This window comes from Dendropsophus ebraccatus, chromosome 1 (assembly GCF_027789765.1).
Source record: "Dendropsophus ebraccatus isolate aDenEbr1 chromosome 1, aDenEbr1.pat, whole genome shotgun sequence".
Lineage (NCBI taxonomy): Eukaryota > Metazoa > Chordata > Amphibia > Anura > Hylidae > Dendropsophus > Dendropsophus ebraccatus.
In genome coordinates this window covers 79,997,407-80,010,585 of record NC_091454.1, presented here as the reverse complement: position 1 = coordinate 80,010,585, position 13,179 = coordinate 79,997,407, and the positions used below count along the sequence as shown (strand labels likewise).

The 13,179-nt window shown below is 39.3% G+C and overlaps 1 protein-coding gene across 3 annotated transcripts in view; it reads right to left on the bottom strand.

Moving 5' to 3' along the window:
* Positions 1 to 13,179, bottom strand: part of PTPRQ (protein tyrosine phosphatase receptor type Q) — a 284,668-nt gene that overhangs the window by 205,716 nt on the left and 65,773 nt on the right. For all 3 annotated transcript variants that reach the window (XM_069973994.1, XM_069973980.1, XM_069973987.1), the window contains 4 exons: positions 11,578 to 11,738; positions 10,632 to 10,743; positions 7,337 to 7,563; positions 3,651 to 3,720 (listed from right to left, as the gene is read on the bottom strand). In XM_069973994.1, coding sequence (XP_069830095.1) covers positions 3,651 to 3,720; positions 7,337 to 7,563; positions 10,632 to 10,743; positions 11,578 to 11,738 — 570 coding nt within the window. The remainder of the gene's footprint in view (positions 1 to 3,650; positions 3,721 to 7,336; positions 7,564 to 10,631; positions 10,744 to 11,577; positions 11,739 to 13,179) is intronic.

The window sequence follows — 13,179 nt, the reverse complement described above, 5'->3', positions numbered from 1 at the left end:
CTACGCAACTAGTGGGCAGAAGGAGGTCAGACTTAAAAAATAAACAAACAAACATATTATATATTGTAGCGTGCAGAATTGTCCGATCTATAAAAAATATAACATTATTGTTCCTGCACGGTAAATGGTGTAAACGAAAAATAAAATAATCACCTGGAATGCTGTTTTGTTAAAATTATATATCAGAAATTTAAAAATTTTTATAAAAAGCAATCAAAAATTTATTTTTCACACCAATATGATATTAATAAAAACTAGAGATCATGGCGCAAAAATTACACCCCAACCATAAAAGCTCTAAGGCTCTAAAAGCGCTATGGCTCTTAGAAGGCGGGGAGGACCATTGCATTAATTTGACCCAGACATCCGTGCATCAATAGGCTAGATCATAAAGGGGTTAATATTAGATTTGAATATGCCTTATCAGTAACAAGAAAAAAAAAAAAGATTTAGCCGTCAAAGGGAATGCTACAAAGTAGCCAAACTTTATAAAACCTGCAAGAAAGGGAGATTTGCAGCTGGCTCAAATTAATCTTAGAAGACAATTCAAGTTTTGGGAATTTCAAAGCCATGCGGTAGAAATTAATAGTGCTGGAAGGAGTTTCACATTGGGCGTGTTTGGGCATTTTTGGAGCATATGTGTTAATGAACTTCTGTTGCCAAGTGTGCAATAGAAGTGAGTAGTGATGAGCAAATAGTGAGATATTCGAATATTCGATATTCGTACAAATATCCCGGGAATATTCGAATGAATATTCGATCCCATTAAAGTCTATGGGAACAATTATTCGATTAGTGAAAAACATCTATTTGACCATTTGGAGGGTGAAACAGGAAGCTGGGGGATTTGAACGCTTACCGAATATTCGTCGAATATTCGCAGGATATTCGTACGAATATCGAATATTCTAATATCTCACTATTCGATCGAATATCTATTCGATCAAACAGTATTCGCTCATCACTAGAAGTGAGAAACATAATTCTTACACATGACAATTTTTTTTTTAATTTGATGTATTTATATATTTAATATTTGTAATGACCCCATACATCTTCCAGCTTATTTAGAGACATTAAAGGGTACTCCAAATTTACAATGGGGCTTGACCGTACCACGGTGTTATCCCTACAATTTCACACAAAGATGATTTATTACAGAGATATTCTTACATTGCATCTTCTGATATACAGTACTGCACGCATCACAATAGGACAAGAACATGTACATGGAGACTTTGTGTGCCGTCATCCAGCTTCCTGCCTATGGTAAAGGACTCTGTTGGTTTTAGACACGCTACAATTAATTTTTCCTAGAAGTGCAATTTTCCCAACTTTGTATGTTTGTGTGTTTTTCTATACAATCATTTCCAAGACCACTTTCAAAAATTGTTTCCATGGGCTCAAAACCCAGCTGTGATATTGTGATTTAATTATTCCCACTCTTCATGGAATTTAAAAGAGAACTGCTCCAGAATTTCAATGCTTAGTTATCAGCCCTGTTGTGAGTTTCATGGCATTATTGAGTAAGCCAACACCAACTCAATAAACGTCTCCAAAAACTCTACTCTACTATTTCCTAGCTGAGAACCAGCATCCAGCTACACTCTTAGACTAGTGTATATCGAAAGCATTGAATATGAATCTAATGTGCCTCTGTATATAATGTGTTGACGCGTTTCGAAGACATACGTCCTCTTCATCAGATAAAACAAAGTGCACTTTGTTTTATCTGATGAAGAGGACGTATGTCTTCGAAACACGTCATATTTGTGCTGCACTAAAATAATTTTTTATGATATTAAATTCATTCATTTAAAGCTTTTGGCCACTTCTCTGTGTGGACAGCGCTGACCCAGAGTATCTTAATTTCGTTTTTTTATTTATTTACTCATTTCCTTCACGGGCTTCATTATTTTGGGAGTATCCTGTGTTTTTGGTATAGTCAGCTTAGCAGTCCCTAGAGTTAATAGGCCCCTATACAGTGGACTGTTACCAAACAAGACCCTGGATTCAGATTTATACCCTGTTGAGGGGTGTTATGCACAAAGCCCAAGTGGCGTTCAGGTGAGCACCTTCTTGCATAATCCTTATCCTTGGTGTATTGAGGTATCACACGAGGCGACGGTGCCCGCTTTTTTCTTCTCTTCTCCCTTGTCAGAAAAGATAATGACCTTGTGGCATCATTTAGTCTTAAGGGTACTTGCTGCTGGGACTGCACCTAGTCCTTTAATGAGCGCTTACAGCTAAATACTGTGTTCTGACAATGCAAAGTGCCATTGGCTCCACACCATGTCCATCTCTCTTGTGGCCACAGGCAGCATTATTCCATGTGGTCACAAGAGGGTGCTCTCTTCCCCAGCACTCCGGCACTTAGGTGATGTCACTCCAGCACTTGCAGAGGGGAGAGGAAGAGAAGCAAGGTTAGCATTGTTTTTTTTTATATTACAGAGAGGGGTATGCCTATATGAGGGGGGGGGTCTTACTACTGGAAGGATTACCTACAGGGGCATTGCCTACATTGGGGGCTTACTATGGAGGGGTTTACCTATATGGGCAATACTATTTACTAAGGGGAGTAACTAGCAGGACTAACTATGGGGAGTTCCTACATGGGGATATTACCTATTAAGGGGCTAACTACTGTGGGCACTACTTATAGGGGGATAGCTACATGGGGGCACATACTACCTACTAGTGACTTCTCTGCAAGAGAGTCCTAAGTAGAGGTGGCCTAACCACTATGGGGGCACAGAGGAGCCTAACTACTATATGAGGGCACAGAGGGGCCCATCTATATGGGAGCACAATGTAGACCAAAGTACTATATAAAAGCAAAGAGGTACCTAAATACTAAAAAATCTTGTTCTTTCAAATCGACTGGTGTCAGAAAGTTATATAGATTTGTAATTTACTTCTATAAAAAAAATCTCAAGTCTTCCCATACTTATTAGCTACCACAGTGTATATGTCATTCAGGAAATGTTGTTTTATTTTCAGTCTGACACAGCGCTCTCTGCTCACATCTCTGGCCGAGACAGGAACTGTCCAGAGCAGAAGAGGTTTTCTAAGGGAATTCATAGAAAACCAAGACAGAGTTCCTGTCTCGGCCAGAGATGTCAGCAGAGAGCAGTGTCAGACTGAAAACAAAACAACATTCCCTGCAGGACATATAGCAGCTAATAAGTATGGGAAGACTTGAGATTTTTTTATAGAAGTAAATTACAAATCTATACAACTTTCTGACATCAGCTGATTTGAAAGAAAAAGATTTCTGCTGGACAACCCCGTTAACTACTATAAGAGACTTACATGTGCTGATACTATTCCATGATACTATATGTGCTGAAACAAGGAACCTAAAATGTTTTTCTGGCAGATTCTCCAGAGAAGAGTCTTGCCCCAATCTGGGTGGAAAAGAAAGGTAAAAAAAAAACTCTAGTCAAAGAGGTCAGAACCTGTGGGTCACTGGATAAAGGTTCACTGTCATCATTTTTATACGGTCACTAGAGCCTGTGTACAACTGGTATCTAATTTACAGTACTATAGAAACTCAGGTAACAATGGTCTTTTTTCTCAGTTAGACACAAAGGTCAAGTGTTAGTGACTTTTGAACATGCAGTTCTTGTGCTCTGTTTGAAATATCTTACCGCTTTCCGCAGTGTTAAACAGAAGAGAAGTGCTGTACGATCCGATGCCAGCACTGTTTTCTGCAGCCACCTGGAATTAATCAGAGGAAAAGGCTGGGCATCAAATTTCTTTTATAAATCCAAGTATTTAAAAAGAAAAAAAATCTTGAAAACTTTATAACACAATATAACAAACAGCTAAAATAATTATTTCAACCTATCTTTCTCATGTGTACTATATACTGCAGGGGCTGGCCGGCATATTTTAGCCTGGTGGGCAAGCACACAACACTTGCCCATGAGTAGCAGGCTAGCAGCCCATCCTTCAAAGACCACTCTGACCCTTACCTATTATTACGCTCCCCACATCAGTGCAGGGAAGGTAGATGGCAACCCGGACATCCACTGCCTCCAGCGGCAATGTTCAGACAGTTCGGATAACATCTTTGGCCCTTCCAGTCATTTGGAAACAGGGAATTCCTACTGCGCCCTGTGAAGGGGTCAAAAGTCACTTTCCTCTATAAGTACATGGGATGGCTCATCACTGAAACTGAACCGTCCCATAGACTTACATTGAGAAAGTGAGTTTTGGCCCCTTCACACAGAGCAGTAGGAATCCCCTGGTCACAAATGATCAGAAGGGCTGGAAAAGTTATCCGAACTGTTGGAACATTGCTGCTGGCAGAAGTACAGGCCTGGGGTGCCATCTACTGCCCCTGCACTGATGTGGGGAGGGTAATAAGGGCTGGAGTGCTCCTTTAAAGGCAACCAATTAGCACAATTGTATATAATAGATACAATAGATACAATATAGATCTACTGTGCAGCTTCCTAAGGCTACCAGCCAGTAAAAGATGCTGGGAAAGCTGGTTGACCTCCATCATACTGACTACAAGATTCTGGGAAATCTGGGTGACCTCCATCATATCGAGGACAAGATGCTGGCAAGGCTTAGTGACCTTCATCATACTGAGTACAAGATGCTGGGTAACAACATAATACTGAGTACAAGATGCTAGAAAAGCTGAGTGACCTTAATCATATTGAGTATAAGATGCTGGGAAAGCTGGGTGACCACTTCATACTGAGTATAAGATGCTGGGAAGGCTGAGTGACCTCCATCATACGGAGTACAAGATGCTGGCAAGACTGAGTGACCTCCATCATACTGAGTACAAGATGCTGGGAAAGCTGGGTGAGCTCCATGATACTGAATATACGATGCTGGGAAAGCTGGGTGACCTCCATCATACTGAGTATAAGATGCTGTCATACTGACTATAATACAAGATGCTGGGAAAGCCGGGTGACTACATCATATTGAGCCTAAGACGGTGGGAAAGCTGGGTGACCACATCATACTAAATATAAGATGGTGGGAAAGCTGAGTGACCTCAATCATACTCACTACAATAGAAGATGCTGGGAAATTGGTGTTTCTGTATTTTCACTATAGTTTTTATTACTTTTGCTGTCAAAATGCCCCCCCCCCACCCACCCATGCTTCATTACTTTTTTTTAGAATATCTCCTACATATGCCCGTGTAGGTCTCCTCTGTACAGTTACCTGGTTCCCTACAGAAAACCATCTCCTCTGTCTTAAGGCTCCTCTAGCCAGACACAGGAGTGACAATTGGAAGGAGAGTGTGGCTCTAGTGGCCGAAGGAAGGAAGCAGAGCAGTTTGCTTTTAACTATAAGCATCATAGGCTTATAAAAGCATAGGGTTCGGCACAGGGGCGGGGTTTAACAGCACAGACCAGCCCCTCAGCAATCTTTAGGTGGCAGAGACATGAGCGCTGGGGTGGTAAGGTTGAGATCTTCTACCAGCTGTCAGTGGCAGCTGCATGGCCCTATAATGCAGTGGGGAAGACCAGCCCAGGGGGCAGATGCCCCCTGGTCCAGCCCGCCCCTGACTGCCAGATTTTAGATCAGATCAGATCAGATTTTAAAACTGGATCCTGGTCCTTAAGGCCATTTTTGGCCTGGTACTGAATAGATTAAACCCCTATGGCACTATTCAGAGAATTCCAATGTGCATCAATCTCTCTATGCCTCTAGTGAACCTGAAGGTGTATACTGTGTGCACCATATTAAGTACTTGCAGCAAAATAATTACACTTTGCACCATCAGCATGCTACCACCAGGCTACCGTGAAATGTAAGCCACAAAACTAACCAAAATGCATGCATAATAAAATTGGGAGAAAAGAATGACACAGAATTATGGTGCGTTTACACAGACAGATTTATCTGACAGATTTTTTAAGCCAAAACCAGGAACAGACTATAAATAGAGAACAGATAATAGGAAAGACTGAGATTTCTTCTCTTCTCAAATCCATTCCTGGCTTTGGCTTCCAAAATCTGTCAGATAAATCTGTCTGTGTAAACGCACCATAAGTCAATGTAAGGGCCCTTTTACACAGAAAGATTATCTGCCAGATTATCTGCCAAAGATTTGAAGCCAAAACCAGGAACAGACTATAAACAGAGATCAGATCATACATGAAAGCCTGAGATTTCTCCTCTTTTCAAATCTAGTCCTGGCTTTGGCTTCAAATCTTTGGCAGATAATCTGTCAGATAATCTTTCTGTGTAAAAGGGCCCTTAATCAATGTTCAGTATGACAAAACATTGCAATTACACTTTACTATTACTATTTGCTTATGGTGCGTTTACACAGGCAGATTTATCTGACCAATTTTGGAATGTGCAATCTGGAAATTAAAGATTAAACCAATGTAAATTTTCTGACATCTGATTCATTCTTGGATTGGCCTTTTGGTGTGTGTTTTTTTTATTTATATAACATGTTATGTGAAGTCTTTGCATGTGCTTTTTCTCTATATGGTTGGCATCATGCATGTACATGTTCGATTACTTGTCCATTTTATGGAACATAAATCAATTTTTTAACCTCACCTAGGTACCCCCTCAAAAAATGGGGTGCATTGTGGTCTGATTTGAAGTTCCTGTACTTGTTTTTTTGGCTTTATTGCATGTCTTTTTTCAATTTTGGTTTATGGTTAATACCTGTCTTGCACTTTGGTGCTTATTGGCATTGTCATATGCATTTATTTATATATTTATGTGCATGCCATATATTATATATCATTTGAGTAATGTTTTGACACATCCATTAGCATGAGTTTGTTTCTCTGTGATAGATGGTTTTGCAATACTAATAAAGATTTACTTTGATATATAACATTGTATTGGTTTTGTGCCAAAAATGAACCACCAGAGGATTTTTTGGAGTTGTGTGTATCTGATATAAGTATAGCTTGATGAGAATGGGTGGGAAAAAATAAAAATGTCTCCCAGAGAACGGAATTTCTAAGCACTTTTGCTTTTTACTTATATGGAAATTGTGTCTTTATTAAGCTTATTCTAATAATATATATTAAACCTAGGTGGTTTAACCCGTACATTTTCTTTTTATATACATAAAGGAGCTCTTTAGTTTTTGGCACACTGTTGTTGGCTAGCTATGCCTTGTTTGTTGTACACAGGATAAGATCCTACTGCCAGGCACATTTTATCCTCATACTAAGAATATGTTAAGTTATCAGATAGTAGTAGGAGGCGTTAATTCTTCTTACTATTGTCTATACATGACTCATGTATTACTCATAGAATTAAATTCATACAAGAGAGATTACAGTCCAATGAAATTAATAGATGTCAGGGGTGATTGAGTGAGTACCTTTATTTCATATGTAGTTCCAGGAGTCAGACTGGTCAAAAGAATCTCTAGACTGTCAGGCGTGGTCGCTACTTGAGTGTAAGATGACTGCATCCACGGGCAAACCTCTCTGTAAATAACAGAATATCCTACAATCTTCCCATTCGTATTCCGTGGTATAGACCAAGAGAGCAGGATTCCTGCAGAGCCGACTCGTTCTCCTGCTAAGTGATCAGGGGGTCCTGGAACTAAAATGACAGAACACTAGTTACCACAATGACCTGAAAACATGTCTGACCAGTGACTCTCTCAGGAATGAAGGGAAGGCAGCATTTGTAAGACAGATAGGCTGTTACCATTACTGTTTTCTCCCTAGTACAGACTTACAAAAGATGATTAAATACAGGAACTCCAGAAACATTCTTTTATAGGAATGTAAGATATGCAATGTTGTACAACTATGCTGAATAGTTACACCTTGACGCCAGATTTGTTCTTATAATTATAAGTCGAGTACCGGAAGAAAGTTTGACGACACTGTTGTGAAATCACGTGATTGCCGTGCACCTCAGACTGCAAAACCGCATTAAATGTACATATTTTTTATAAACATTCTGATATCTTTTGGAAAAAAAGTTTTATTTTTTTAGTTCCACAAAAAGTTGAACTTTGCATTTTGATAATGTAATAATCCACATGCTTACTAAATCCTTTCAGACACATATCACCATGCCCTTGTACCCATGTGAATAACACATAAAGGAAAGCCATGTTCCGTTAATCATACATTCTGATTAAATAAGAAAAGAAGAGAATGTCCGAGGCTGGGTTAATACTAGTGTTTTTTTCCCCACAATGTTTCTCTATTTTTGCTAATCAAAGCTAATTTAATGCATCAAATAAATTGTGCATCAATTTTTCATTCTTATATGGGATCCTGTTGCTTTCAAGAAAGTAAAGATATGGGAGACATTTGTCAAACTGGTGTAAAGTAGAACTGGTTTAGTTGCCTCTAGCAATTAATCAGATTCCACCATTCATTTTCCAAAGAATCTATAAAAAAAGTGGAATCTGATTGGTTGCTAGGGGCAACTGAGCCAGTTCTACTTTACACCAGTTTGATAAATCTCCCCCATAATATGTAGCATTTTTTGGCTGCTGTAAAAATGGTAATCAGATTAGTCTAACACATTTTTGCATCCAAAAAAAATAAATAGGATCCTTCTGGTAAGTGAACAAAGCTTTACATTTGCATCAAATAGTTTCCTGTATCAGACTATGTTCACACTACGTAAGTACCGTAGTAATGACGGCCGTTGTTGCCAATTTGCAACAACAGCCGTGATTTCTATGGTACTTATGTAGTGCTGCACCTGAAGGAATCCCGTCCAGAGTGTATACATATAGGGGGAGATTTATCAAAGGGTGTAAAATTTAGACTGGTGCAAACTTCTCCCAGCAACCAATCACAGCTCAGCTTTCCTTTCACCAGAGCTGGAAGCTGAGCTGTGATTGGTTGCTGTGGCCAGTTTGCACCAGTGTAAATTTTACACCCTTTGATAAATCTTCCCCACAGTATACACTCCGGCCGGGATCCCTAGTGACGCCGCAAAAATGGACATGTCAGTTTTCTGCGACCGTTATTCAGTGAATAGCGGTCGCAGAAAACCTGTCCGCACTCTCCATTGTGAGCAGCGGGGAATTCGGATGCAGGCGCACACTGGTGCGCCTGCATCCGAATTCTGCAGTAGTGAAGATCATCCGATCGGTACTTTAGTACAAGCCGGGATGATCTTCTCTGACACCGGGTCACAGAATGGCCGGTGTCTTATACATTGAGAACATGGCCTCAGACATCATGCACACAGCTGTATTATGGATCTGTGTTAGAGCTCGCACTATACTTCTGTGTGTCTCCAAAATCATACACAGACATTACGATTTGTTTCCATTTCTAGAGGTAATTTACCTGAGAACATGTGCATCAGGCCTTAGGAATTGTGTGGTTTAAGGGCATACTAGTTAAATACTATGATAACAACCAATACTGCATTAAAAAAAAATATTACAGAATTTCAATCTAATGTTACGTGTTTTTTACTACGTATGCTAGATTTAATGTACTGCTTACTTTTAACATTGTTACATTTAGGCTATGTTCACACATAGTATTTTGGTTAGTATTTCAATCAGTATTTGGTCTGTGTTCTTAGCCAAACCCAGAGAGAAAAATGATAATGGAAATATTTGCACCTTTTGGGGTTTTCGACCCACAAAATACTAAATGCCATATTATGTATGAACATAGCTTTAATATGTGTTATGAAGACTTATATTTCATCTAAATACGGTATATTCAAGTCAAGCGTACAAAAAGAGAAGGCCAAGTGGTACGGAGGTTGAGTACAGTAAGTGTCTGTTTTAGGTAAACTGAACACAGTGTTTGGGAGTCATTTGAAGTCTCCCTAAAGGGTACCTATCATTTTGCTTATACAGCAGGATACACTTTCAAAACTCCTGCAGGTATGTAACCCACTCCTAAATCTAAAGCCCTGTCCATAACTGCAGGAAGTACTATAGCCTTGTGTTGTATGTGTATTACAGTGTACGTCTATGGCACTTCCAGCAGTTCTGTACACTACTCTCTTTAGGAGAGGACTAAGCACCTGCTGGAGTTTTGAAAGGGTATCCTGCCATATGAGAATGATAGGTACCCTTTAAAAATCGCCATATGTATCACATAGAAAATCTCACACATGTGCTGCTTTAGGCTGGGTTTACATTTAGTATTTTGGTAAGCATATTTCACCAAAACCCGAAGTGGCTACAAACCACAGATGAAGGTGCAAACCTGTCCATTACCGGTTTTATCTGTGTCAGTTCCACTTACGGTTTTGTTTAAAAGAGGACATGTGTTCAATAGATATGTATACAGTTCTTAAAGATACTGTTTATCCAGATGCCACTGAATTAAAATTTCTCCTGGTTTAAAGCGGGGTTTGCAATACTAAATAGTTCTCGGTCATCTCATAGAGAATGCACTAATATTTACCAAAACTTTTTGCAAAAGCTGAAAAAAATATTAATTTAATAAACATTATCTCACATAGTCAGGTAGCAGTCTACAGTCTGACAACCTGGAGACTGAGTATTTCAACAACTATTGAATGAGGAAACCTGGATTCTATGATACAGCAAGAACAGTATGTTATATAAATTTCTATCAATAATTCATTTAGTGTGTACATTCAGAGGCGTGAAAATGTCAAGATCCCACCCAGCCCAACAAGACCCAGATAATATAAGATAAACTTACTGGTTTCGTTAGTCATTACCAACTTGCTGTCTGTGGAGCTGAAGGCAGAAGATGACACTGAAGAAACAGCTACACTATACATGGTACCAGGAGCAACGCTGGAGACATCTGCCTAAAATGCCAAACAGATATTCAGTAAGTGAAATATGAAGTGTGGTAAGCAGTAAAGCACCAGTCCACTCTGGAACTGCTGGCATCACAAAATCCCAGAGGAGCAGCTAACTCCTGACTTGCATTCCCACCGTGATGGATGAGGGTAGAGGTAACACATCTCAACAGAAAATATTTTCATGTTCTGTGAAAAGTTTTAACCAAGAAAGAGCTGAAAAACATCACCTGACACTTAAGGTTAACTTTCCTTCCCTGGCTAGATCTGTATTTTTGCTTTCCATTAGAAAGGAAAACTACAACAAAATAATAAAAAAATGACTCAACAGAAGCAAATTATATAAACCAGCCTACCTGGACACATGTAGCGCTCCCCAGAAGCAGCACAGAAGCAACATAAAAGGTAATCATTATTTTAGTCTCCAGAAAGTAGTAATGTTCCTATGTCTATTTGATGGTAAGAGGGAAATGTTGCCTGCATTAATGATTTAGGGCAAGGTCTGCCTGCACAGTGCACAATTAATGAGTCTGGATTACTCAATAGCACTCCCCTTTCTTTGTTAAACTATTCATGAACTCCTGGGTGACTGACTGGAGTTTCATGATGGACTACAGAAAAAAAAAAGTACAATAACTGTTGTTAAGGTAACAACCTCCTCTTGTTGAAATTTGCTCTCGAAATTTATCAAAGATTATTTAAAAGCATCCCATTATTAAAAAGAGGAAAAGAACAGGAAAAAAAACAGCTTTACGGTTGGTCGGCTATGCAAAGAATATTCCAATGAGCTCTGAGTATAAACAAAAGTTGCCCATCCACGTACTATAATGAAAAACATACCTGATACTCCCCACCTCCAAGATCTCTGACAGTAACAAAGCCATGTTGAGGAACCAGATCCACTTGATATCTTTCCATCCATCCATGAGGTTGCCTCCAGTATACTGAAAAGGAGTGTGTTGAAATATTGAGAGCAGTAAGTGCTATAGGGGCTTCAGGCGCTAGATGGAAAAAGGAAGAAAACAGAAAGATACAACTATTTATTCATGTCACTGTCTATCAACACCTGCACATAGCAGAGCTACATTTGCAGCGCTATTTAAAACAAGTTGTGATATCAATATGAGTTATCCAAATTTCTCCGTAACATCTTTGGGATTACATTTATAGCCTAGAGCACTTTACAATAATGTTTGATAAAAAATGAGGCGTCAACACTAATCATACATCTTTGCAGGTTTTTGTATCTGTATAAAAACATTTAATTTGACTTTGATAATGATTAAAATATATTTAGATGTGCAAATAGTTATTATGGTAACTTCACAAAACTTCAAGTAGAGCTAAGGTAAGCTTTCTGGGGTGGGCAATGTTACTGATCATTTGGCATTCAGTAGGCACCGCTATGGATTAAAATATAAAAACATTTTTTCTATCAATATCCCAAGCTATTGATAAGTAGTATTCTGATACACATCAGACTTTTCAGTCACCTTCTTATCCAGGCATTTTGAGGACAGACGTCAGAACAGATGCAAGCTAGTAGTAGAATTGTTTTGTGCGGGAGATGGGGGTAGGAGCATATTGGATTACCACTGATCACTAATACAGGAGTTCACATGGTTGGTTAAATTTGATGTTTATCCTTAAAGCTTGTCTAAGATGGAGACAATGTATGTGCAGAGGGCAGTAGTGGTGTCCTGTTGTTACAGACAAGCTGTCCGGACAAGCATGCAGGGATTGATACAGGTCTCCCAGCATGCAGCAGTCTCATTGTACACATTAGCCATGTGTCAGCTAAGCCTGCCAATTTTTTCTGGGCCGGTTAATCATATAATGTGTATGTTGGCTTTCCAACTAAGGTTCGGATATGTTGGATTTTAGCTGCCCAATCATTATGTTCTTGAGGAGATAAGACATCAGCAAGGGTGTCTGAGAATGTTCTCCCCATACTTGCACAGGAGAGGAATAGAGCCGCTGTCGGCCAGATGAACTTTCAAACCACACTATTAAAGGTATATGGTCAATTGAAGGTTAAATCCTTATTTACTAATATTGTACCTTGCTTCTATAAGTCTACAACAAATACACATTGACCCAGATGTACTAATGAATTCTGTGTACAATCTAGCGAACTGGACTATTTTGCTGGGTCAAAAGAGGCGTGACCTGGGTATAAAGGGGGGTGGCATAAGCTGTGCCACTGTGCACCAAAGGTGTGTCAAATTCTGGTCTACCTAAAGAGCTATTCCACTCAGGTAAAATACATGATAAATGTGTACCAAAGGTGTGTCAAATTCTGGTCTACCTAAAGAGCTATTCCACTCAGGTAAAATACATGATAAATGTGTACCAAAGGTGTGGCAAATTCTGGCCTACCTAAAGGGCTATTCCACTCAGGTAAAATACATGATAAATAATCCCCCCTCCTGAAGACTAAGG